This window comes from Giraffa tippelskirchi, chromosome 8 (genome assembly GCF_054371585.1).
Source record: "Giraffa tippelskirchi isolate mGirTip1 chromosome 8, T2T-mGirTip1v1.2.pri, whole genome shotgun sequence".
Classification (NCBI taxonomy): domain Eukaryota; kingdom Metazoa; phylum Chordata; class Mammalia; order Artiodactyla; family Giraffidae; genus Giraffa; species Giraffa tippelskirchi.
Window position 1 is genome coordinate 113,582,501 of NC_137282.1, and position 27,158 is coordinate 113,609,658.

General features: G+C 49.5%; 1 protein-coding gene across 5 annotated transcripts in view; it reads right to left on the reverse strand.

Moving 5' to 3' along the window:
• Nucleotides 1–11,990: 11,990 nt before the first annotated feature.
• Nucleotides 11,991–27,158, reverse strand: part of NEURL1B (neuralized E3 ubiquitin protein ligase 1B) — a 44,752-nt gene continuing 29,584 nt past the window's right edge. The window contains exons 1-5 of one of the 5 annotated variants that reach the window (XM_081520526.1): nt 20,685–21,060; nt 19,795–20,514; nt 17,130–17,255; nt 16,522–16,799; nt 11,991–16,203 (exon numbers count right to left, since the gene is read on the reverse strand). In XM_081520526.1, the coding sequence (XP_081376652.1) occupies nt 16,555–16,799; nt 17,130–17,255; nt 19,795–20,514; nt 20,685–20,691 (1,098 nt within the window). In that variant the 5' untranslated portion in view covers nt 20,692–21,060 and the 3' untranslated portion in view covers nt 11,991–16,203; nt 16,522–16,554. Of the gene's footprint in view, nt 16,800–17,129; nt 17,256–19,794; nt 20,515–20,684; nt 21,061–27,158 lie in introns of those variants that run through there. The other 4 variants (XM_081520524.1, XM_081520525.1, XM_081520523.1 and 1 more) reach the window with 4 other exon arrangements.

Sequence of the window (27,158 nt, forward strand, 5' to 3'; positions counted from 1 at the left end):
TGGGCTTTTTAAGGCCACCTGGGGTCTCACACCTTCACTCTAACCAAATCATGCAATAAGAGGTCTTCTAGGTTGTTTGGGGCTATCATATATCTATTCTGTCATCGGAGAAACTGAGAGTAGCAGGTGCCAATGACTAGTCCACATCTTACCCCCAACCCAGGGCACCACTTCTTCCGTGGCAGAAAAGTAGGGAATGATACACAGCCCTGGAGAAGGAGACTCCCGCTTCTGATTTAATTGAACTTAACTTCTTAGCATTAGCTGGGCAATTTGCAATTTTGGAAACCACAGCTCTGGGGAGAAGTTTAACAAGTGAATTAGAGCCTAAGTGTTTGCTGTTCTATGTGAAGTAGAAAATAAAAGTGAAGGGAAAATAAAAGGGACTATTTAAAAAAATATTCAAAAGCTATCCTCAAAGTGGAGTATATCACCCTCTCCAAACTGGTTCCTGTTTGTATCTTTGATGGTTTTGTTTGTTTTTTGGCCATACCACATGGCTTGCAGGAGTCTCTGACCGGGGATCGAACTTGGGCCCAAGCAGTGAAAGCACCAAATCCTAACCAGTAGACCACCAGGGAACTCCCAGGTTTGTTTGTTTGTTATTGGCCTGATGAGCCACCAAGGCTGGAAGGATGCTGCCTCGGGGCCTTTGCACGTGCTTTTCTTCTGCCTGGAAACCCTCCTTCCTTTTCTGTACCTGGAAACCATCTGTCCCCCTTCAAGATGCTCCTCAATAGTTCCCTCCTCCTGGAAGCCTCCCCTACCGTCTCAGCCTCGATCAGAGCTCCCACGTTCTCCTGGGCTTACCCCAGTCTTAGCGTGGGCCGCTCTTGCGCCATCCGCTTCCATTGCTGCCCCCACTCTCTGATGGTGAGGCTGATGAGGACATAGACTGTGTGTATTAGACCAATCAGCCTGCTCACAGGGCCGCACTTTGCCCACTCTCTCATCTTGCCAGTTCTCTTTGTATGCCTTTCTTGCCTTAAATAACCGTAATAGTAGTTTTCTTGTTCTAATGGTGATATATATTCCTGATAGAACTTTTTTTTTTATATGCAGAGAAGCAAAAGAAAATAAAACCGCTAAGGGCACCACCATCATCCTTCCATCGAGATAATCACTGTTCACATTTTGACATATTTCTCCCAGCTTTTTTTCTGTGTCAATCATTTGTGCTTGTTTTAATGTTAGCGATTTATTTATAGGGTCTGTATTTTCTCCTTTTAATAGCTCATCAGTACTCTTCTCCTGTTAAATGTGCTCCAGTGAGGTGGAATCGCAGGTCTCGAGCTGTGATGTCGGGTAGAGGAGCTCTGATCGGAAGCTGGGAGGGTGTGGCCTTGGGGGTCAGCACTGCTGTGTGCAGAGGCAGCGACAGAGCCGTGATGCGGTCACGGACGCGCCCCGTCCAGCCTCACCGGTGGGTTTTTCACTCCACACCTGGCCGTCAGCACCATCTGCTGCTTCCATGACGCAGGCTACCCGGGCTGGGATTTCGCCACTTCCAGCCGAAAGATGGTCGAGTTTACTGTCTGATAGCTCATCACGAACCTGCCTCAGACTTCCTGACTGGCCTGTTTCACTTAGCATAAGGACTCGAGGGTTTTTCTTTGTTGTCTTCTTGTGTTCCTTTAATGTGCCTGACACAGGGTTGTGTGTGGGGGTTAAATGGAGCCGACCAGCCCAGTGGCCCGAGGTGGGGACCAGAGCTAGGAGCCACGTACCACCCTCCCAGCGTTGTAGGGTCTGGGAAGGATCCCGTCCTGGGCCCAGCCTGAGTCCACTGCCACAGTGTCTGCCCCCTCAGTTCTAGCCCACCCCCAGACTCAGATGTAACCTCAGCACATCCTGTCACCATAACATGCCCTCCTCAAGCTCACCCAGATCCGCCATGCCATTTGCAGAAGCCTGGATTTCCAGGGCACCTGGGGACATCCGAAGACCTGCTAGGGGTGGGGTGGGAGCAGCAGAGCCCACCCAGCACGTGGACCTTGACTTTGGTTTCTGCCACCTTGTGCCAAAGCCACTAGAGGGCAACAGTACTCCATCTTCTAGAAAGAAATCTCCGCTCCCTCTGGAGGAGGAGCCAAGAAAGCCCCCTTTTCTGGAGCGAGGGATTTCCAGGGTCACTGCCTAACGGTGGGAATGGGGGAAAGGTGATTCCAAGGGGAGGGAGCCCTCACCCAGCATCACATGGCCACCCTCCCAGGGCTACTCCCTTGCCCTTGGCCCATCCTTCTGTCTGTCCCTCCTGGAGCCCTGTCTTCAGGAGAAAGCCTGTCCAGGAGCCTCCGCGTAGGGGAGTCATGGGAACCTCTTGGAGGAAGAGAGGCTGGTTGAAGCAGAAGGAAAATGTCTCTGGGGACCTTTGCCCCACCCTGGACAGCTTCTTAAATGTGCTGCCCGCAGCCTCTGTGCTCACACCACTCTATTGCTGACCCCACTTGCTCGGTCCGATCCTCTCTGCTTGCCAACTGCTGTCCATCCTCCACGGCCCAGCTCTTGGGTGACCTCCCCAGGGAAGCCTCCCCCAGCACTGGTGCCTCTGAGAACAACCTTGGGGGTAGGGAGTAGGGCCGACAGCAAGGCTGGGCTGGAAGAGACGGCCCTGGAGTTGGCTCCAGACAGCCTTGGGACCACCTGTTGAGGGATAGAGGCTTGAGGGAGACCTGGATTGTTCAGAATTATAGAGAAGATTCCTTTTCTTGTGGAGGTGGGGGTGACCCTGGCAAAAGGAGCAGGGAATCAGCTACCACCAGGAGCAGAGGGTGGATGAGGACCACCAGAGCATCTCCTGGGCACCTCCCTGCATTCCTGCCCTGTGGTGGCATTGGACATCTTCTCCCAGAACCCTGTCTCCATAGCTCCATGGTGGGGCAGGTCCCCTTAGGGGATGCCGAAGGGGATGCAGGCCAGTGCCGATTTGAGGGTGGCCCGGGGGGTGGGCAGCTCCCCGCTCAGCTCAGTCAGTTGGGGGAGGCCTGGCCCTTCCCACGCCCTTCCTGGAATGCAGGGTTGCTCCGGGGAATTGAACGAAAGTGTGACTTTCCCTCTGGAGTCTGAGGTCAGTCAGCCTCCCAGGCCTGGGCCAGCATTCTTGACAGGGAGCCAAAACAAGCCAGGGGCGAGGGGCTGGGGCCAGCTCAGAGGCCTGGGAGCCCCCGCCATCTGATCGCCCCTCATGTTCATTCCTTGTGGGTAGAGCCAGGGGCAAGGGGCTGGGGCCAGCTCAGAGGCCTGGGAGCCCCCGTCATCTGATCGCCCCTCATGTTCATTCCTTGTGGGTAGAGCCAGGGGCAAGGGGCTGGGGCCAGCTCAGAGGCCTGGGAGTCCCTGCTATCTGATCGCCCCTCATTTTCATTCCTTGTGGGTAGGAGGTGTGCTACTGCCAGAAATTCCACACTGTGGGAGGGAGATGTTGAAATCAAGGTTCTGCTGTTTGGGAGACCTGGGCTGGTCACCTGCAAAGGCTGCTAGCAGTGTCCTGAGCCCACTCCTTAAGGTAGTACAGGGCCCAGAGGGAGGTCCAGGGGACTACAGGGGGACAGAGGTGGCCCCCGGCCAGGCTGGGACAGGGAGGAATGCAGTGAGGGGAGCGGTGTGGTGGGCCTAGAGGAGAAACAGTGGCTGCCACGCTGAGCACCGCCGATGTGCCAGCCACTTCCTGACACAGAGCATCCTGATCATCCACAGGGGGCTGACACCCTTCCCTCAAAGGTGCAGAGGCTCAGAGAGGGCCCATAACTCGCTCCACAGCAGAGGCAGGACTGGACCTCAGGCCTGTCTGCCTCCCGAGCCCGCGTTCTCATCCCCCGACTCCCACCCCATGCTAGACTTCATCACACTGGATCCACCTGCTGCGAACTGGGAAGCCAGGACGTAACCCCCTCAAAGGGCTTCCCTGGAGACTCAGACGGTAAAGAATCCGCCTGCAGTGCAGGATCCCTGGGTCGGGAATACCCCCTGCAGAAGGGCATGGCTATCCACTCCAGTACTCTTGCCTGGAGAGTCCCATGGACAGAGGAGCCTGGCGGGCTACAGTCCACGGGGTCACAAAGAGTCGGACTGAGCGACTAACGCTTTCCCATCAGCTCGCTCAGGACCTGGGGAATGAACCCCCACCTAGAGGCAGTGAAGTGAGGCGCAGAGAAGGCACCTCCTAATCTCATCCACACAGACCTCCGGATGAACGGTATCCCCTGGAGGCATCTTGGGGAGACCAAAGTGCCCCATCTTGTTCAGAGTGTGGCCATGAACTTCGGCTTGACTGGCTGAGTCCTGAGTAGTTCCCCCAGACTCCTCAAAGGATGGCTGAAGTCTTTCCCTAGCACGGGAGAGAGCCAAGAGGGGAGTCTGAGGCTCTGAGTTCAGAGAGAAAGGTTTAGACCTGGGCAGGTCATAGCCAGGAGAGGCAGGGGCTGAGGAAGTGGGACCAGCCTGCTCAGAGCACTCTGTTGCAGCTGCACCAGGGGCTTCTGGAAGCTTCTCCTGGGTGCATTTAACAGCCAAGATTGGGGCTTGGTTCCCATAGCTGGATGCCTGGAAAGTTCATGTTTTCCACATCTCTGTGTGGGAGCCAAAATCAGCTTCCAAGAGCCAGGAGACTTGAGCCTGAAGGGAGAGGCGAAGATTTTCTGTCCCTGGAATTGGACTAGTGGACATTATGTAAGTTAAGGACCCAGCCTGACACAGCTTTTCCCTCTCCTCCCCTTCTAGGTGCTGAGTCTGGTTCCCTCCCTTCCTCTTCTCTTCCGTCCCCTCCTCTCTCACTTTTCCTTCTCTCTCTTCTCTTTCCCCTTCTTCTCTTCCTCCGCACCCTCCCCTCCGCACCCTACACATAATTTACTCACAGACAAGCTGTGATGCCATGGAAGGAGCCAGACTTGATTCATACCCTGGGCTCCACAGCTCACAAGTTGTATGATTCAGGCAGGGCATTGTGCTCTCTCAGCCTCTCTTTGCTTGTCTGTAAAATGGGACCATAATACTTCCCTGAATGGCTGTTTGTAGGGTCAGTGAAAACACAGGTACATATGTTTCAGGCCCACTTGCCCTTGAAAAATCACTAAGTTTAGAATCTGGGAAATCATTACTAAAAGAAAGAGAAGAAATTCTTTTGTTTTTGAGAGGCCATAGACAATGGGAAAAAGTTACTTAATCTCTCTGAGTCCTGGTTTTCTCTCCATTTGTATTGGTTGCTAAGTCATGTTCGACTCTTTTGCGATCCCATGGACTGTAGTCCACTAGGCTCCTCTGTCCATGGGGTTTCCCAGGCAGGAATACCGGAGTTGGTTGTCATTTCCTTCTCCAGGGGATCTTTCCAATGCAAGGATCGAACCGCTGCCGTCTGTTGCATTGGGGGGCAGGTTCTTTACCACTAGCACCACCCGGGAAGCCCTACAACATAGTAAGTGGTCATTAAATGATTTGCTATTATCATTGATTGTTGTCATGCAGGAACCCAGGGAACGAGGGAAAGAGAAATCTCCATACATATACTGTGGCAAAACTCCTCTGAGGCCAGCTGCATCAGGGATGCTCAGGGTCAGGGTGTGGGCTTTGTATGCTGAAGCATTGGACAAGAATATGATGTGACTGGGTACATGGTCCAGCTTGAACTTCCAGGAAAAAGGATGCTTAATGTAATTATCACCAAATGGTCCAGAGCCTTTGTGACTTGGATTTGATCCAGGAGCCTCAGAACTGCACTGGTCTGAACATGTCTGGTTTGGGGGCTTCCTTCCCTTTCCAGATTGGTTGATTTTTGAGGGAAAAGGCCATGTCATACCTAGTTTTGTATCGGGGTGGGTATGTGACAGAGATCGGTTCAGGGGATTAAGCTTTTCACCAAAGTGGTCAATGGGAATACAGACAGCGCTGAAACTTCCTGAGACTTTTCGAAAGAGTTACTAAGCTGGCATGATATGAGTTAGGAGCTACTGGAGGATTTCTTTGTTACCACAAAGGGAGAGCCTGCCTGAGCATGATGTCAACCAAGAGGACAGTAGAACAGAGAGACAGGTGTAGATATCCAATAACATCATGTGAACACCTGGATCCAGCCATTCCTGAAGCTAGAATGACTTGTTTAGTTGTGTGAGTTGTTTCTTAGGTTAGGTTTTTTTCTGGAGTTGGGTTTCAGTCTCTTATAACCAAAAGAACCAAGATAAATATGGTCTTTTATCTCCCCCTAGTTTCCTTAAAAAAAATCTTGATTATTAGATGGCATCCATGAAAATATCTCCTGGCCCAGTAGAAGTGGCTGATATCATGAAAAAGATATACAGGAGGAGAGAAAGATGCCTATGTTCTGGGCAGACTCTGCCTTTGAGACCTAAGGGATTGGGTGCAAATTGTACCTCTGAAAGATTTTGCCTTTACTCTGGAGCAGGCATTTGTTGTTGTCGCTAAGTTGTGTCCAACTCTTTGCGACCTCATGGACTGCAGCATGCCGGTCTCCTCTATCCTCTGCAGGAGCAGGCACACCTGGGGTCTAATACTACTTATACCTTGGAGGGAGTCTGGTTTCCTCCCTGTAAATTAAGGAGACAAATATCTTCGTGAAGATTCATTGAGAGAATGTGTGCAAATCGTGACTTCTTCTGTTTAATAAATGCTGGTTCGTTTCTCTTTTGCCCCTAAAATTCAATGTCACCAAGCTGGGTTGTTCTAACAAGTCAGGAGGAACAGGCCTGGGCAGTAATTTCACTTCCCCCTTTGCCCCACGCCTGATACCACTGCCAAGTCCCACCCCAGAAATCTGGGCCCTAAAGTCTGTCCTGGAGGAAGCTCAACCAAACTGGTCAGCCTGGCCTGGCCTCACCTAGAAACTTACAGGTCCTTATCTTTACCATGACTAAATTTGGATCTCAAATGCAGACAATCAGCCTGGGAATTTCTGATGAACTGCAGCAAGGGTCAGCTGTTCCTGTTGGTTTTTGCAGAGTAGAGAGATAATTTTTCCTAATAAGAAGTTTAAAAGTAATAACTGGTTATTAAAGAAAAGTTGGAAAACATAATGGGAAAAAAGTTACCAATAATGCCATCACCCAGATGCATCCCCATGGGCATTTTGCTTCTTTTCTTTTGGTCATTCCAATGGTTGGTCAGATTTTGAGGCTACTGGTTGTTAATTTTTTAAACATCCATGAGATCAGAGTGTATGTGCAACATTGTTTTTTTTGTTTGTTTGTTTTCGTTTTGTCTTTTGAATTTTTATTGAGGTGTAGTTGATTTACAATGTTGTGTTAGTTTCAGGTGTAAAGCAAAGTGAGTCAGTTATACATATACATATATCCAGTCTTTTTTTAAAAATTCTTTTCCCATGTAGGCCGTTACAGACTATTAAGTAGAGTTCATTGTGCTATACAGCAGGTTATTATTAGTTACCTATTTTGCACACAGTAGTGTTTATATGGGGCTTTCCAGGTAGCTCAGCTGGTAAAGAACCTGCCTGCAATGCAGGAGACCCCAGTTCGATTCCTGGGTTAGGAAGATCTGCTGGAGAAAGGCATGGCAACTCATTCCAGTATTCTTGCCTGGAGAATCCCCATGAACAGAGGAGCCTGGCAGGCTACAGTCCATGGGGCTGCAAAGTCAGACACGACTGAGTGACTAAGCACAGCCCATCCCAGTGTGTATATGTCAGCTCCAATCTCCCAGTTTATCCCACCCGCCTCTCCTTATCCCCTGGCAATCGTAAGCTTGTTTTCTACATCCGTGACTCTACTTCTGTTTTGTAAATAAGTTCATTTGTACCCCTCCTTTGTTAGATTCCACATATAAGCAATATCTTATGATATTTGTCTTTCTGTGTCTGACTTACTATCACTCAGTATGTTAATCTCTAGGTCTACCCATGTTGTTGCAAATGGCTTATTTCATTCTTTCTAATGGCTGAGTAATATTCCATTGTATATATGTACCTCATCTTTATCCATTCCTCTGTCGATGGACATTTAGGCTGCTTCCATGTCCTGGCTATTGTAAATAGTGCTTCAATTGGGATGCATGCATGCTTTTGAATTATGGCTTTCTCTGGGTATATTCCCAGGACTGGGATTGCTGGGTCATATGGTAGTTCTATCTTTAGTTTTTTAAAGAACTTCCTTACTTCTCTCCATAGTGGCTGTATGGCTGTACCAATTTACATTCCTATCAACAGTGTAGGAGGATTCCCTTTTCTCTACACCATCTCCAGCATTTATTGTTTGTAGATCTTTTGATGATGGCCATTTTGACCAGTGTGAGGTGATATCTCACTGTAGTTTTTTTTTTAATATAAATTTATTTATTTTAATTGGAGGCCAATTACTTTACAATATTGTATTGGTTTTGCCATACATTGACATGAATCTGCCACTCACTGTAGCTTTGATTAGCATTTCTCTAATAATCAGTGATGCTGAGCATCTTTTCATGTGCTTTTGGGCCACCTGTATATCTTCTTTGGAGAAATGTCTATTTAGACATTCCCCCATTTTTTGTTGGGTTGGTTTTGTATGTGCAGTTTAATAACTTGATTTTCCCCGTATATTTTAATATAAACATGTTCCTGTGTTATAAACTGTTTGCTGAGTTCCAGACACTGTGCCTAGCACATCACTTGAATGAGCTTGGTAATACTCACGTTCATCCTAAAACCAGGAGCTCTTATTATTCTTGCTTTGCAGGTGAGGAAACTGAGACACAAAAAGGTTAAGTGTCTGGCCCAATGTCGTGGTTGTGGTGACGTTGGATGTCTGGCTTCACAGTCCATATTATTACCTGGGGATGTATCTGTATCATGTTTTATTCAACATTTTTCAGACATCTGTTGTTCCTCCCTGCCCAGCTTTCCTTCTTCATTGCTCCAGTTTTCCCCTCCAGCCGGTAATTCCCACCCCCATCTCTTAATTTAACAGGTGTGGCTATTGGATGGAGGTGAGTGCATGTTCTGGGTCTGACCAATTAGAGCCCCGGATCCCCTGGCTTCCACGATTGGCTAAGGAAGGGGCACATGATCCAGTTCGGTCCACTCAGGGATTGCTCAAAGGCAGGCTGTAGCCTGGACCTGCTGTCAGCTGTCTCGTGGAGCTTCCTGGGAATGGGGGACACACCACACCCTGTCACAGCTTTTCAGATTCCAGGTCAAAATGCACCCAAAGTGAGTTCTTGGGTTTTGATATGGAACTTCTCAGTTACCTGAGCCTTTTAATCTCCCCAAAGCCAGTTCCAGCTGGGTTTCTTTTTTTTTTTAAGACTAGTAAAAGATGTTTATCAGTTTTCACAATCAACAGTCAGTCAAAAAGTAAAAAGATAATTACAATTGCACACCATAGTGGAAACATGATTAACCTAACAATATAAAATAATTACCATCTGGGGGTTAAGTAGAGTGATGTGGTAAGTGGAAGTGTATGTATGCACATGTTTTCATCCACCCAGCCATTCCAGTCTATGTCTTTTGGTTGGTGCATTTAATCCATTTACATTTAAGGTAATTATTGATATGTATGATCCTATTACCATTTTCTTAATTGTTTTGGGTTTATTTTTTTGTAGGTTTTTTTCCTTCTCTTGCATTTCCTGCCTAGAGTGGTTCCTTTAGCATTTGTTGTGAAACCGGTTTGGTGGTGCTGAATTCTTTTAATTTTTGCTTATCTGTAAAGCTTTTGATTTCTCCGTCAAATCTGAACAAGAGTTTCGCTGGGCAGAGTATTCTTGGTTGTAGGTTCTTCCCTTTTATCACTTTAAATATATCATGCCATTCCTTTCTGGCTTTTAGAGTTTCTGTTGAGAAATCAGCTGATAATTTTATGGGAGTTTCCTTGTATGTTATCTGTTGTTTTTCCCTTGTTGCTTTTGATACTTTGTTTTTGTCTTTAATTTTTGTCAGTTTGATTACTATGTGTTTCATAGTAATAGTGTTCTTCCTTAGGTTTATCCTGCCTGGGACTCTGCACTTCCTGGACTTGGTTGAATATTTCCTTTCCCATGTTAGGGAAGTTTTCAGCTACTATCTCTTCAAATATTTTCTCAGGTCCTTTCTCTCTCTCTTCTTCTGAGACCTCTATAATGCAAATGTTCGTGTTTAATGTTGTCCCAGAGGTCTCTTAGGCTGTCTTCATTTCTTTTCATTCTCTTTTCTCTATTCCGTTCTGCTGCAGTGATTTCCACCATTCTGTCCTCCAAGTCATTCATTTGTGCTTCCGCCTCCGTTTTTCTGCTATGGATTCCTTCCAGTGTATTATCCATCTCTGTCTGTTCTTTAGTTCTTCTAGGTCTTTGGTAAACATGTCTTGCATCTTCTCCATTCTTTTTCCAAGATCCTGGATCATCTTCACTATCATTATTCTGAATTGTTTTTCTGGAAGGTTGCCTATTTCCACTTCATTTAGTTGTTTCTCTGGGGGTTTATCTTGTCTCTTCCTCTGGGGACATAATCTACTTCATTTTGATTAACTTTCTGTGTTATAGTTTTCATTCTGGCAGCTACAGGATTGTGGTTTTTCTTGCTTCTTCTGTCTGCCCTCTGGTGGATGAGGCTTGTGTAAGCTTCCTGACGGGAGAGACGAGTGGTGGGAAAAACTGGGTCTTGCTCTGGTGGACAGGGCAGTCCTCAGTTAAACTGTAACACAATTTTGTTGATGAGTGGAGCTCTGCTCCCTCCCTGTTAGTTGTTTGGTGTGAGGCAACCCAGCCCTGGAGTCTACAGGCTCTATGGTAGGGTTAATGGTGACCGCCAAGAGGGCTCATGCCAAGGGGCACCTCCCAGGACTGCTGCTGCCAGTGTCCCAGTCCCCACAGCGAGCCGCTGCCACTGTCAACCCATGCCTCCACAGGAGACCCTCCAGCATGGTAGACCCTCCAGCAGGTAGGTCTGGCTCGGTGTCTTATGGCGTCATTGCTCCTTTCCCCTGGGTCCTGGTGTGCACAAGACTTTGTTTGTGCCCAGACTATAGAGTCTCTGTGTCAGTCCTATGGTCAAGTCCCACTGGCCTGCAAAGTCAGGTTCCCTGGGGATTCCTATCACCTTTGCTGGATCCACCACCTGGGAAGCCTGATGTGGGGCTCAGAACCTTCACAACGCTGGAAGAACTTCTTTGGTAGAACTGTTCTCCATTTTGCAGGTTGCCCACCTAGTGGGTATGGAATTTGATTTTATCATGATTGTGTCCCCCCTACTGTCTCATTGTGGCTTCCCCTTTGTCTTTGGCCGTGGGGGGATCTTTTTTGGTGAGTCCCAGCATCCTCCTGTCAATTATCCAACAGCTAGTTGTGATTTTGGTGCTCTCACAGGAGGAGATGAGTGCATGTCCTTCTACTCCACCATCTTGAACCAATCTTCATGCCAGCTGGGTTTCTGCCACTTGCAACCAAGAACTCTGACAAGTAAAGTTGGTTCTCCATATTTGCAGGCTCTGCATCTGTGAATTCAACCAGCCTCAGATGGAAAATGTTTGAAACAAAAATTTCAGAAATTTCCAAAAAGCAGAACTTGAATTTGTTGCACTGGCAGCATTTAAATAGCATATGCGTTACGTTAGGTATTATAAGTACTCCAGAGATGATTTAAAGTATACGGAGGTTGTGCATAGGTCAAATGCAAATACTACACTATTCTATATAAGTGATTTGGGCATCTGTGGCTATTCCAAGGTAGGGTGGTGGTGGTGGTGGTGGTGGTCCTGGAGCCAATCCTGTGAGCAAAGAATGATGAGGGACAACTATAAACCCTAGTTGTTAGTCATCAGGGTTGTTTCTAGTTTTTCATTATTATAAATGATGCTGTAATGACTATCTTCAAATATGGACCTTATCCTCAATAAGAATTAGTTCCTGAGGATATTTTCTTAGGAGTTACTAGGCAAAAGGTTTCAGTATTCTCAGGGTTCTATAGACACTTTGCAAATTATTTTCACAAGGCTGGCAATGATTTGTATCCCTCATCTCCACTCCCCGACAGTGTAGGTAACTGTGATTTTTTAAAACAGTCCTGAGGAGACTTTCTTTTTTAACAAGCCAAAGTTGTATTTGTCTTTTTTAACAGGAAATTATGTTAATACAGAACAAATAAAAACAGACAAAAATCAAAACACTCACCACGCAAACGCACGACACACAGGACCAGTGCAAACCCTTCCCAACCCACTGCCCTCAGGTTCGGAAACCTTTATTACAGATCCCCAAAGATTAGTCTGTATTGGAGAGGTCACAGTATTGAATCAGAAAAATAAGAAGAAGACATGTTTTAAAAGGTCTGTACACAGGTAGTGGAGGGGTGGGATGGGGAACATACACTTCTTCACTCCAACATCAAATGCACAAGGCAGAAGTTTCAGTGATCACCACGGATTTCTAGAACACTACCATGTATGCTAGTCCCTGGCCCACTTTTTAGAGTTGCTCTTAAAAAGGATTAAAAGTGCACAGACACTTTGATAAGGCACGGACAGATTGTTGTACAAGTCACCTCATTAGAAAGACAGTGAGACAATTAAACACGGAGAGAGGCCACGTGTTCCTGAGCCAGAATCTCTCTGCCAGAACCAGGGCAGAGACCAGATTGAGCGGCGGAAGGAGACTGCCTCTCATTTGCCAACTTTGTACACTCCTATTCTGGAAATGACTGGGGGTTCCCTGGCCACTTGGGGATTGATTTCCAGCCACCAGTCCCAAGGCCTGAAAGTAGCAGGTAGCTATCTCCCCTGTCTCCCTCCCTGGCAAGGCCTGAGGGCGATCATTAGTTGGTGGGGCCCTTAACGGTTCTGCCAAAGGCCATTTCAGCAGAAGTTTACTGACTATAAGGTGCCTGGCATTCCTAATACAGGGAAGGGTTTTTGAAGTGTGCAGGGGTCTCTGGGTCTGGAAAGCAGTTGTGTACTGACTAAGATAGACCCCCAAGGCAACAGAACGGCCAAGAGAGCCCACGAACTCTGCCCCAAATGTCTCATAATGTCCTTCCCTCTGATGTCAGAGCTCGGGTCCTGTCCCTCAGTTGATCCTCCTTGTTCTCCACACGTAGCAGATGCTCAGCAAATGTTCACTGAATGATTCTGTGTGCACGTGTACATGATGTTTTACCAAATCCTTGAACACTCATAACTAGATCTCTGGACTGCTCAGTAAACCCTTAATGAGCACCCTGTGCCATCACAGGACCCAGCGCTGGACGGGTCAAATACAAATCTACAAATCTGTCCACCTCCTGCTCTGTGCCATGAGCTGCCTGCAGGCTTGTCATTAGACCCAGTTCCTGTCCCTGTGTCCAGAACACAGGCCATGCTGACCAGGAGTTGTGGATGGCTGACCAAGTCTTGGGAGCAGCTCTCCCAGGTAGCTACATCCCAGAAGACTCCCAGTTCTGAGAACAGGCTAGACAAAGGAGTTTGTCTTGACTTGGAAACAGCCAGATTTCTCTGGTGGCACCAGATCACAACAAAGGGGGCATCTTCTGGTCTCCCTTTCTCCCCCCAGGGGGCCCTGCTTAAGAGGGTGGTGGTCACAAGGCCCAGGAAGGTGAATGGACAAGGCTCTCCCCCAGGCTGCCCCAGACGGGTGCCCGCATGTAATAGGAAGAGGCCAGGAGAAGGTGGCAGTGGCCAGATGAGCCTGAAAGAAAGGACATCAGTCTTCCCAGGCTTTGGGTGGCAAAGAAGCATCAGTCTGGGGCTGGAACCCTCACATAGGGGCATGTGCCCGGCTCTCTCCAGGGGCCGCCCAGGTGAGCTTCAAGGAAGAAAACTCAAGCAATTTCTTGAGCTTTCTGGACCTGGGGAGAGGCAGTGGAGAGCGTGGGATTCGGCACCAGGCACCACCGGGCTTGAAGCCCAGTCCTGCCACCTCCTGCTTCACTTCTGGGACCTCAGTTTTCTCACCTGCCAAATGGGGTAATAGCAGATTCCACTGATTCTAAAGAACACAGCTTTTCTACATAACATGTCTAAATAAAATGAATTGTATAGCTGTGGCACCTTAGAGTTAAAATTGGCAGTGTTTTTCCCTTAGTGGCACATAGAATGGTCTGTTTTATAATCGGTGGTGTCTTCAATACGGTACGAAGACCTGCCTCGCAGGATTGATGTGGGGACGCACCTCTCTGGTGACGTGCAGGGCACACAGGGCTGCCAAATAAAGGAGCATGGTTCCCGTCCCTTTACTCCTGCCCCTTCTCCAGGCAGAACATAGAGGGCGGCGTGGGCAGCTTCTCTGCAGTGCTGAATAAATCAGTTTAGAGGAAATGTCTAAACTGGAAATGTCTGGTTTTGAGAAGATAAACAGCCCTTTAATTTCTCTTGGAAATGGGGATGCTACTAATAGCAGCTGCAGAGTGAGTTACACAGGCCACGAGCTCCTTCCTTCCCGGGTAACAAGTTGCCAGGCACATGTCCTGGTCCACCCTGGGTCCAGGCCCTAGGTCCCTGGATTCCTGGCCATGGCTGCCCTGAACCCGGCTGGAACCCGAGGTGACAGGAGAGAGGTGCTGGCTGCAGAGACTTCTGGGGCTTGTGGCTGCGGCTCAATCCAGTCAGGGGAGCTGCTGCCTGGAGAACACCAGCCCGGGGGGGTGATGGCTGCGGCTCAATCCAGTCAGGGGAGCTGCTGCCTGGAGAACACCAGCCCGGGGGGGTGATGAGCCCTCTCTCCTGGGGCCTGTGTGTGGCCTTGCCCACACCCAACACGAGGGGGAAAAAAACTCAGCTGACCAAATTCAGCTGGGCACTGAGCACTGCCTAGGTTTGCAAACTCTTAGTTTGGCAAATGGTGGGGTGTCAGTTGCTTCCCTGAAGATTCTGCTGTGAAATTAAAATCTGGGTTTAGTTCCCAAGTTCATGAGGGGGGAAAAAAAAACAATCATGGATTCCTGCAGGGGCAAGAGGACGGTTTCTGAAGCTGAGAGCAGGTCAGAATACCAGGTGAAGAAGCAGATAGTCCAAGACCTGGAGCACCACAAGGGCATGGACTGACTGGCCTTATGAGACTTGATCTACAGAAGAGGCCTCCAGACACCCAGCAAAATTTGTTATATGAATGCATAAACTCTGAATGTCCTCCTTTGCTTGTCTTCCTCAATAGATGAACAGATTAGGAACTAGAATAGAAATACCTGCTCTTCACAAGGTGTCCTGGACTTTGTAGAATGTTGTGCTGGTCCTTCCAAGAGCTCCAGAGTGGGCAGGTAGTAGGTTTCTTCTCAGACAGATTGGGAAGTGAGAAACAGAGGGGCTGGGGGCCTCCCTAAAGATACACCACAAGACAGGGACGAGGCGGGGCCCTGGGGCCCAGATGGGAATTGAAGGCCTGCCAACTCGTCAACCCAGGCGTGGTCTGGGAGTCTGCAGAGACGGGCCCAGGCAGGGGTGAGGGGGTAAGAGAGGGGAAGCAGGGCCAGGGGCCTAGAAAATGCCCAGCAAATTGCCCTGTTGAGGGGGAGAGTCGCAAGGTCAGCATTTTCAGAGTGTCTCAGTTCCTACCTAATATCCTAATGATCAGTTATCATCTCAGTAATCAGCAGGGGAAGATGAGCTGAGAATCAGAACAAAGATGGTGGCAAAGCTGTGCTTCCTCCCTCTACTTGGCAGCAGGTCACCTTGGTGATGCTCACAGCTGCTGGCGAATGCCAGGCCTAGTATTTCAGCAGGAAATGTGGAGAGCTGAGGAGTGGCCCTTTCCAACCCCAGGGGGCTCTCTGGCATCTAGGATTCTTTCTCTCCCCCAGGAAAAGGGGATCTGTTGTTTTATTTTCTTGGAGATGGTGAGGGTGGTACAGACTGAAAGCATTTATGGATGGAGTCAAGGGGTATAGCGCTTATTATTAGGTGGTCTGGGGGCGAAGGGGTGACAGGGCTTCTAGAGGGGACACCACCCAGAGTTCTGGCCCCAGTACCCGTCAAAGCTTCTCTCCGAGACTGAGACTGAGTTAGATACTAAAAAAGCAAATTGTTCTTTTAGGTTCTCCACCCACCTACACCCCCACCCCCCACCCAAGGAGTTGCCACTTTGGAGCTGTAAACAATGAGCTATTTTTTCCTTGCCTTAGAAAATCTGAGTGTCCCTTTCCTATACCATCCGTGGGAGTTCTGTTTAGGTGCAGGTTCTGTATATTCAAAATCAGCTGACGTCATAGCCCCAGAAAGTGAACAGCTTCTTGTCTCGCTGCCGTCTGGGCTCCAGATTGCACATTCCTTAGTGTTAAATAACCTCCTAGAGCCAGGATCCCTGGATAAATACCAATGGGTTTCTCTCAGTCATTCTCAGCCCGCCCCCTCTCGCACACACACTCAACCAACCCCAGCAGAGGGCATTGCACACAGGACAGTTTCCCAGCTGAGATCACCGGGGGCGGCCTTTGGGGGGCACAGCACTTTCAGGCCGGAAGCAACCCTCACTTGGACTCGGACCCCCGGGGGCCTCATCTCCACGCCTGTCACGCCGTGCCCACCGCTGCAGGGTGGTGGGCGAGATGGCAGCGCCCTTGGGCTCCCTGGCGGCCACGGTGGTTGCCTGGCCCAGGGGGGTGGGCTTCAGAAAGCTGACCTTGCTCTGGTCAAGGCCCGTGGGCGGGCCAGGCTACGGCCTGTAGATCTTAATGACGTCCTTGATGGGCCGCCGGCAGATGGGGCAGCAGGCCCGGGCCTGCCTCTTGAGCCGCAGGCCACAGCCGTGGCACAGACACATGTGTCCGCACGTGTAGATGACCGTGTCCACCTCGCCGTCGAAGCACACTGTGCACTCGCTGTTCTTGCTGCCCACCAGCTCCGGCGGGGAGAGCATGGGGGACACTGGCGGGCTCAGCGGGGAGCTGGGGGCCGTCACTGCAGAAAGGGAGAACGGACAGACCTTAACTCGTGCTTCTCAGGCAGGCTCTGCTGGGCAACCCCAAAGGGCAGAGCTTCTGCGGCAGAACCCGTGGGGGGACAACTCTGGGAGACACTGATAGCAGTTTTTCTCCCGCGTTTTGCCCCTTTTCCTATGCTCCTACCCCCAAGCATCAAGCACGGTTATCACCCTTTGGAATGCCACAACCAGATGTTTTCCCTCCCTCCAGGAGAGGATGCGGGGGTGGGGGCAAGGTCAGGAAGGGCTGGCACAGCCACCAGTGCAGCCCATCTCCCTGCACCCCCCGAGGGTCCACATGTCCTTACCCAGGGATGACTCAGATGCTGAGGAGGACTGGTTGACACTGAAGGCCATATCGGAGTCGCTATCGTCCTGGGAGCCGCTGAGGGACCCTGATGGGGATGTGGTCGCGGGGCTGGACTGCAGGGTTCCTGAGACCAAAGAGACTCCATCAGGGACAGCGGGAGGTGGGCTCTGCTCTGCCAGTCCCTGGCTCTTCACTGCTTTGCACCTTCACTTCCTCATGGATCTAATGGAGGACAAGAGCTACTGCGTAGGATTCTGCTAAGAATTGATGGCATCGTACAAGTGGGGTAGACATCTGGTCTGTGTCTGCCTGACCTCCATTCTTGTTTCAGAAACAGCACTGGCATTTTGTTGGAGGTGCTACTTCACCCTCATGCACACAATCCAGGCCAAGCCAATAAGAAAGAACTTCTACCCTTGGTCTCAATGGTGGTTCAGGGAAAGTGAAAGTGAAAGTCACTCAGTCGTGTCCGACTCTTTGCAACCCCATGGACTATAGCCTGCCAGGCTTCTCTGTCCATGGAATTCTCCAGGCCAGAATACTGGAGTGAGTTGCTGTTCCTTTCTCTAGGGAATCTTCCCAACGCAGGGATTGAACCAGGTCTCCTGCATTACAGGTGGATTCTTTACCATCTGAGCCACCAGGGGAGCCCAGGAATACTGGAGTGGGTGGCCTATCCCTTCTCCAGCAGATCTTCCCGACCTGGGAATTGAACCAGGGTCTCCAGCATTGCTACAAGGGCTTCCCTTGTAGCTCAGTTAGTAAAGAAGCTGCCTGCAATGAGGGAGGCCTGGGTTTGATCCCTGGGTTGGGAAGATCCCCTGGAGAAGGGAAAGGCTACCCACTCCAGTATTCTGGCCTGGAGAATTCCATGGACTGTATAGTCCATGGGGTCACAAAAAGTCGGACACGACTGAGCGACTTTCACTTTCACTCCAGCATTGCAGGTGGATTCTTTACCAGTGAAGGGCACATAACTCAAGCAAGGCCTGCAAACCCGAATTCTATGACTTTCACCAACACCACTAGAAAAGAAGGGACCCATTCCATCGAGAGAAAAGCCTGGTGCTGTAGGGTGGGCCTGAGAGTGAAGCCAACACAGAGGACAGTAGAGCTTTGACATGGAAAGAGAAGTAGAATCCTGATGACATACTTTCAACACCTAGGTCCAGCTGTTCCTGAATCCATCCAATACACTCCCAGACTTCTAAGGTATGTGGGTACTCCCCAAATTCCTTTTGCTTAGGGCACTGTGAGTGGGGTTTTGTTACTTGCAACTACAAGACTCCTGACTAGTGTTCAATGTGGATGGGTTTTATTCCCTGAACTGTTGTTTCAGGAAATGATGGTTATTTCTGATGTGAAGAGACACGCCCCATCCTGTGCCCTACTAGAGGACTGATGGAGAGATCACAGCACCAGGGCTGCTGTCAGATGGAGATCAGGAGGGCAAGTCCTTGGCCTCCAAACGCTGTTCTGTCTTCTCCTCCTGACCACTCAACGGCTCATCCTGGTTCTCCTAGGGGTGCTGGGGAGGGGGAGAAGGACTCTAGGCTTAGTTCTTGCGAAGCCCCAGTGGGAACTTGGGCAACTTATTTCAGGCTGAAATAATGACTATGTCTGATGGTCCCTTAAACAAACCCCAAACCAACCAAATGACAACCACTGCCACCCTGTTCCTCTTCTGTCCTCAATTAAACAGCAAGTCACTGTCATTACTAATGCTACTTACTAAACATGCTGCATGTGGCAGGCACCTGCTAAAAGCATTGTAGGCACCTCATCATTTCATCCTCACAACTGCACAATGCAGGTCATCGTTCCCTTTCTACACTGAAGGCATCTTCATGGATAATGATACTGGTTTTACAGGGGTATGAGGAGGATAAAACTGAATGACGTGACATATGAAGCGTTCATTGTTTCTGTCATTGTTTGGAACTTCCTAAAACTCGAAAACAGAGCTGTGCTCTCTGGAAGTCTTCCCTGATCACCAGCCTGGCTCCACCAAGCTGGAGAGAAGAGAAGCCCGTCTGCTGTAGCGAACATCACACCGTGCAAACCTCCAGTTGGGTGCCGGAGAGGATGTGAAGAGGTCCAAGGTCTGTACCCAGTCCTCTGCCCTGCTCATCTTGGAAGCTCACGGATTGGCCCATAGCTGGAGGCGGGGTGCACTCCGTGTTTATGTGTGGCATGAATGAATGCAAAAATCAATCTCAAAACGTGGTGGTTCAAGCCTGAATCCTATTTTCTGTGGATGATGTTATTCTCATTTTCCTCTTTTAAATGCAGCTGTATTTTCTTTATCTCTGGCACATAACATACTCTATATAATGTGAAAATATGCATATAATAAAGCATAATGGGAAAAAAATTGCATCGACCATTAACCTGCCAGGTCCTAACACCAGCGGGTTACTTGGGTTGGTACGGACAGGGTGTGGTCCAGGGATGGGCATCCCCGGGGCCCTGGTTAAAAATGCATCTTCTGGGGGCCCACCCCTACTGAATCGGAAACTCTAAGTGGAGGCCAGACGGTTCTGCTGCGCGCTCAAGTCTGGGGGACTGCTGGCTGGGCTTCAGCGGCTGCCGGAGCGGCTCCCCATACAGCGGCTCCGGGTTTCCGGGGGCGAGCCCCGCGCACGCGCAGTCGGGGGACTCACCGAGGAGGCGCAGCTGGCCGGCGGCGCCGCCGCGCACGGCGAAGAAAGCCCAGAGCGCCTGCGTCGTGTCGACGCACAGCAGGCGGCCGCGCGGGCGCCCGTTGACGCCCAGGAGCACGTCGCCGCCGGGCCGCAGCGTGAAGCTGAGCGCGTCGCCGCCGCTCGGCACCGGCCCGGCGCGCGCCACCACCCAGTACTCCTTGCGGTCGATCAGCGCGTCGGGGTCCGCGGGCAGCTCGGCAGGCCGGAGCCCGCCGGGGTCGCACGACGTGATGCCAAAGGCCAGCGCGCCGGGCGCCGCCAGCCCCGGGCGGCCCACTTCCACGAAGAGGCTCTCGCCGGGCCGCAGTGGGCGCTCGGAGAAGACGAGGGTGCGGCCGCCGTCGGGGCGCGGCGCGCAGGCCACCTTGCGGTCGAGCGACAGGCTCACGTCGGGCCCGCGCGTCGCGTGGAAGCGCAGGTCGGCCTCGAGCAGCGCCGGCGACGACGAGGGCCGCTGGCGCTCGCGGGGCCCGCACGGGATGGCGGCGGCCGCGTGGTCGGCGGGGGGCGGGCCTGGGGCGCGGCCCAGCGCCAGGTGGCCCAGCTTGGCCACCACCTGGTTGTTCTCGAGCTCGTTGTTGTCGAAGTTGGCCGCGTCGTGGCTGCTGGGCGGCAGGCAGGCGCTGAAGCGGGCCTGGCCGAGGCGCGCGGGCGTCAGCGTGTCAGCGAACCCGCTCTCTGCGCGAGGGGGGCAGAAGAAGGGCGGTGAGCGCGAGGCGCGCGGAGCAGGCCGTGGCCTCCCCGCGCCCCACCCCGCCCGGCCCGCCCTTTCTCTTCCTGATTACTTCGGGAGCCTATTTAAGATCTCCCGGTGCGTAGAATTGGATGAAGCATCGCCCCTAGCGCACCTGGCATAATCGTATCTTTGGGATGGTCCGACTAGGCCCTTCCTCCCTTTTTCCTCCGCTTACTCGCATCCCTCCATCCTTGCCTCTCCCTCCTCTCTGTCTTCTACTTGCCCCTTTTCCTCTCCAGCCTCTTCCTCCTTCCTACCCCCCCCGCCCCGCCCCCGAAGGTCTTCATACTTTTGAAGATTTAAAGGGCATTTAAAAACCATTACTCTCTGCCTCCCCAACGAGTACATAAGCTCCAAGGGAAGGAGCAAACCCTTGAGTTTGTGGGTTTACTCTGTGACAGGGTGTTACTTTAAGCTCTTTTTCATAGATTCTCATTTAGTCTTCATGCTACCTGTGAGGTGTGTACCGTTACCACCCACCATTTAGCAAAGAAGGGAGCTAAGGCACAAAGAGGCTAGGGAACATGACCAACGTCGCCCAGCAACTAGGTGACAAAGTCAGGACTGGACCCCGGGGCCGCCAGGTTCCATGCTGCCTCTGAAAGAAGGCCTGCCCTCCTCACTGCTGCGTCTGCAGCAGGGAGCACAATACCTGGGGCGCTATTCGAACTTTTAATGTGTAAGGTTTCTGCAAGAAAGGGACTCATTTTATAGAACAGGAAGCCAAGGGGGAGTTTTTTAAAAGTCACAGTCATGAAAATATTTTTTGAATAACTTAGTAATATGAAAAATGCTCTTGATCTATACTAAGTAAAAAAGCAAATAAAAATAGTGTTTGTCGTTCAGGTAATACAGGTCTTCATACTTGGGTAGATTACTTGTTGATCATCTCCCCACCTACACTGTGGAGGGCAGCGTCTGTAACAGTCTGTTACCACCAAGTCTCAGGGCTTAGCAGAGTGCTTGGCAGATAGCCTTCATTATTGTGTAGTGTATTAGATGAGCAAGTGAATGAGGTCTCTAGGAGACTGACTGCCAGTCAGTAACAGAGATATCAGGGAAAGAATTATTTTGAAATTGTTTTTGTGATAAAAATATTCTTGTTAACAAGTAAATGAAGCAAGAAAAAGTGTTTTCTCGAACTTTTAAAACTGGACCACTCCAGCTAAGATTTTGTTAGCGTTCTCTCATTTATATCATTGGAAAAAATATTTCTTAAAGTTTTTCAAATATTAAATCGTAACAGTGAGCATGGTTTTCAAAAAGCACGCCTGAACCCCTGGTGAGAGCCTCATATGTTATTCCCTACCCCGACTCCCCCCATCACCAGCTCAGTGGGCGTGAGTTAGAACAAACTCCGGGAGGTGGTGAAGGACAGGACAGCCCAGCGTGCTGCAGTCCATGGGGTCCCAAGGAGTCAGCCATGACTGAGGGACTGAACAACTCTCTCCATATACACGGCTGAGGTTGCAAACTGGCCATCCAGGTTCTGATGCTGGTTCACAGACCTGTCTGGTTGGCCTACTAGTGTTCTTTCTTGGTTTTGTTTTTTAAAACTTTTTATTTTTGAAAAAATAAATGCATACAATTGATTATACAAAACATATATAATCATTGCTCTTTACCCAGATTCAACAATTATCATTCATGACCAATCTTGTTTCATTGATGTCCCCATCAATTCTCCCTCCTATTATTATTTTGAAGCAAATCCTAGACATACCATTTTATCTTAAAAAATTTCAGTATGTCTGTTATCAAATTTAAAGACTTCTTGTCATATGGTGTGTGAGAATATGCTTTTCTCCCAGTTTGTTTGAAGATCTAAATAAAATCCACTCATTGTCATTGGTCTCTTTTAAGCTATGGATGTCTCTTCTTTTTTCCTCTTCTGTTGGTTTGTTAAATAAATCAACACTTGGTCTTTAAAAAAAATTTTTTTTTTTTCTTTTTAAATTAGTCGCCAAGACTTGTGAGTCAGGATATTTCACTTTAAACTGGATTTGCAGCCTCTTTTGGAAAATCAGTTCTGGTAACGCGAGGGTCTGAATTCCAGCATGTCACCAATGGGTGAAAGCTTGCTCACTTTCCCCATGGCCCTGAGCTGGCCCCTTCACCTATCTCAGCTACTTGCTTGGGCTCTGTGGACATTTGAGTTTGTGTTGTGTTAGAGGATGCTTCCCTGTAACATGAAGGAAGAAGAACGATTTCAGTTTGGTTCTTAGAAAAAGTATATATATGTGTGTGTGTGTGTCTTTCTCTCTGTCTGTGCTACTATATGTGTAGAAGAAATCAAGGTCTAGAAAACATAAAATGTTGATGGTTATTATTTCTCAGGTGGGTAAGGTTATGAGGAATTGTCTTCAGATTTTTCTGTATTTTCCAACTTTTCTACAGTAAACATATATACTACAGTTTTATCAAAATCCCCAATATTTTTAAAAATCAAGTTTTCAATTAATATTTAACAATGTGGGGAAATGCCTGTGATATTGAACAACAAAGAATACTAAACTATGATTTGGTTCTAATTATGTGGGGAATGTGTGCATGGGATGCATAGGAAGAAACGAAATACATAGAGATTTGAGAGTGATTGTCTCTGGGTAGAAATTTGCTTCTTAAGAGTTTTCAGATTTTCTCATTTTTATTTAATGAACATATATTGATTTTCTGGGGCTTCCCTAGGGGCTGGTTGTAAAAAAATCCACCTGTTAATGTAGGACACATGGGTTTAATCCCTGGGTTGGGAAGATCCCCTGGAGAAGGAATTGGCAACCCACTCCAATATTCTTGCCTGGGAGATCCCATGGACAGAGGATTGTGATTGGGCTACAGTCCCAAAAGAGTTGGACATGACTTAATGACTAAAACAACAAAACAACTGATTTTGTAATCAGAAAAAAAGATAAGAGTAGACTAACACAAGCACTTTTTTTTTTTTTGAAAAGGCTTTTAAGACAAGTGGATTTTTCCAGGAGCCTCTTGGTGTAATGCATTTTCCCAGGGTTCCCTGCCCTAGCACAGTCGTCCTGTGAGGCCATGCCCAAACTCTTCCTCCTTGCCCCTAACAGCACCACAGGAGAGCCCATTCTTCAGTAGAGCACCCTAATTAAGATGATGGCCTGGAGATGGGTACACTTAGGTTTAAGTCTTGGCTTCAGCCCTTCCTGACTATGTGACTTTAGGTAAGTCACTTCACCTCTTGGACTCTCAACGTTCTCAGCTTAAAATGGAATAATGGTGATACCTGCCCTCCACACTCCTACCCATGTTGTTACAGAGATTAAATTAGATGCTTTGGTAGAGTCTAGCACAGCATGGCACAAAGGAAGTGCTCAAAACATGTTAATTATCATTAGTCCTTCAACATTTATTAACAAAATGTATAGAGTGCTTGCCATGTGCCAAGCAGTGTGCTGGACCCTGGGCGAAGAGGAGAACAAGCAGGCATGGAGCTCCCATTCCGGTGGGAGGGACAGACTGTAATGAAGCATCTTCCAAACTGTGATGAGTGCCACCATCATAGGTGAGAGCTGCCATCTCACGATACTCTGAAAAATGGGAGCATTCCAGTAGGGGATTTCAGAGACCCTGAGAGGCAAGGTGAGTTACTCCAAGACCCGCAGCCAGGAAGTGACGGAACTGGTATTCTCTTGAGTGTATCAAAGGTCAGAAGTGGGGCCTGAGAAGGGATCAGAACAGCCCTCTTGGAGCCAAGACACAAAGGCTGAGGGAACGGTGGCTGGGGGTGGAGCGTGAGCATTCCAGGAAGAAAGAACAGCATGTGTGACGTCTCTGAGGCAGTGCAAGCTTGGTATGTTTTCCAGGCTAGCATTACAGAGTATGTGACAGCACTTAGCCTTGGACCTGGCACACAGTAGTCCCTCAGAAAGGCTGGGTCTCCTTGCTTTATATAGGGAGCTTTGTCCCCATCGGGCATTGTCCCCGAGTCAGGCCGAAGATGGCAGAGTGCTGGCTTACGCCTGACACTTGAGACTCTACCTATCAAAGATTCTCTGTGGAGAACCAGACAGGTGGCTACAGGGAGAAATCCAGCCACATCAAGAGATCACCAAGGAAGCTTATCAACACTGCCTGGCTCTAACCTGTGACTCGACTCCAAACCCACTCTCTGGATCTAGTGAAAGTATATACAGCCATTTACTTGAGCATCAGTCAGAAGCAACTCCATGCATTCATTATCCTTAGCAATCCTTACCACTATTCCATGCAGGCACATTTCACAGTGGGAGAACACTGAGGCTTTGCTAGGTAGAGTGTTACTCAGGGTCATCTAGCCAGGGGTGACAGAAATGGGATTCCATCTCAGGCTATGTGACTCGTAAGCCAGGCTCCTTGTGACTGGTAATACTGCCCCCCCCACCCCCCCCAATGAGGCTATCCTGTTGTTCTTTGAGCTGCCCGGCACAGGGACTCAGTCCCAGGCCAAGTGGAGCTGTGGTCCCCAGGGGACCTGATACCCTGAGAAAGGGTCCAACAAGCACCCCCTCCCTCCACAGTCATTCACCAAGCACCACCACATAGCTGCAGTCCCAGGTGTGGCACGTGGAGGCTGGGTTAGCTGGGATGGGTGCCCTGACTTCCCACTCTCTCTGGGCCACCTCCAGGCTTGCTGCTGGTCTGCGATGGAGTTCCGTTCCTCCCCTTCTTCCTGGCTTTCTCAGGTCAACCATGTCTGGGCCTGGCAGTAAAGCAGAATTTATGCCACAAGAGAAACCATCTTTGTGTGAAGATGGAAATGAGGACTGGAAGAGCCGGAGACAAGGGACCATCCATCAGTCACTTCAGCATCTCCGAAGGACTGCTTTGGGATGTGTCCTGGAGGCAAAAGTGACAGAACATTCTGACAGAATGGATGCTGGGTGAGAAATCAAGCATGACTCTTGAATTTTGGACCGATTCACCAAGTGGGTGGTGCCATCCACCGTGACTGCTGTCTGAATGTGTTCTGTGTGGGAAGCCTCTCTGGACGCCAGTAGGAGATGTGAGTAGGCAGGGCAAGTCTGGAGTTCAAGGGTGGCGTTAGGGCTGGGAATATGGATTTGGGAGCCACCAGCTTAGACATGGGATTCAAGGGCCAGTGACAAGCGCAGATCATCTGGAGAAAGGGGAAATGAAATACTTTGCTGACAAAGGTCTAGCTAGTCAAAACTATGGTTTTTCCAGTAGTCATGTATGGATGTGAGGATTGGACTATAAAGAAAGCTGAGCACCGAAGAATTGATGCTTTTGAACTGTGGTGTTGGCGAAGACTCTTGAGAGTTCCCTGGACTGCAAGGAGATCCAACCAGTCAATCCTAAAGGAAACCAGTTCTGAATATTCATTGGAAGGACTGATGCTAAAGCTGAAACTCCAATACTTTGGCCACCTGATACGAAGAACTGACTCATTGGAAAAGACCCTGATGCTGGGAAAGACTGAAGGTGGGAGGAGAGGGGGATGACAGAGGATGAGATGGTTGGATGGCATCACTGACTCAATGGACATGAGTTTGAGCAAGCTCTGGCAGTTGGTGATGGAAGGGAAGACTGGTGTGCTGCAAGTCCATGGGGTCGCAAAGAGTTGGACACAACTGAGCAACTGAACTGAACTGAACTGAAAAAGAAATGGCCTTGCCTCAACTGTTAAATTCTACAGTTGTCTATGCACTCTTCTCCATGCATATTTAAGTAAGATGATGATTTAATAGTAAGAAGGAAAGAGAATGAAGAGGGCCTAGGAGAGAATCCTGGGGCTTTCAGCATATGGAGCCAGGCGGGGAAGAGCGGCCCGGGAAGGGGAAGGGGAACCAGGAGCCTTGGAGGCCGGGGGCCAGAAGCAGGTGGCGAGGGAGGAGAGGTCACCTGGAGCGGGAGCGAGGCCTCATGAGAGAGCAGGGCCCACAGCGCTGCACTCGGCAGCGCGAGGCCGAAGTCCACGGAGCAGCCAGATTTTGGTACATGAGGGAGAGATTTCATAAAATGGGAGTGAGAAGGGTTTCTGGTGGTCCATGAGCATTGGCTGCCCACATGTTACTGGGCAGCTGGGAACATTTTTTTTCATAGCACCTGAGGGTGCCGTAAGCCAGGAGAAGACGAAGTTGAAGGGCTAACACTCACTGACCGAGATAGGGGCATGGGGTGAGTCATGCCAGATGGGACCACTGATGACCACATGGGTAACTAGTAGAGATCAAGTGTTGAACCTCCTCCGTATCCATCCATTGCTGCACATATGACAAAGCCTCGGGAATAGAAGCAGCTGTTTTTGGTTTAACTTCAAGAGAAAGCCTTCTTGGCAGAACCTAAAAATTACAGGCTGGTACCTGCCCCATTGTTTGAGTGGACGATACACCAGGCTATGGACCCACCATTTCTGGTCTCCCTCAGCTCCTAAGCAGGTTCAGTTTTACCTACAACTGCAGTCCTGCGCCAGTGCAGAAACAGTAGAAACTGTCTGGAAGCACAGTGATATGCAGTGTAGGACAAACATGGTAGAAAAGGGGCTTTGGGCTTATCTCTTCCCCGGCTCTTAAACTGCCAGCTACACTTCCTATTGTTTGAATAGTAATTATGAGAAATC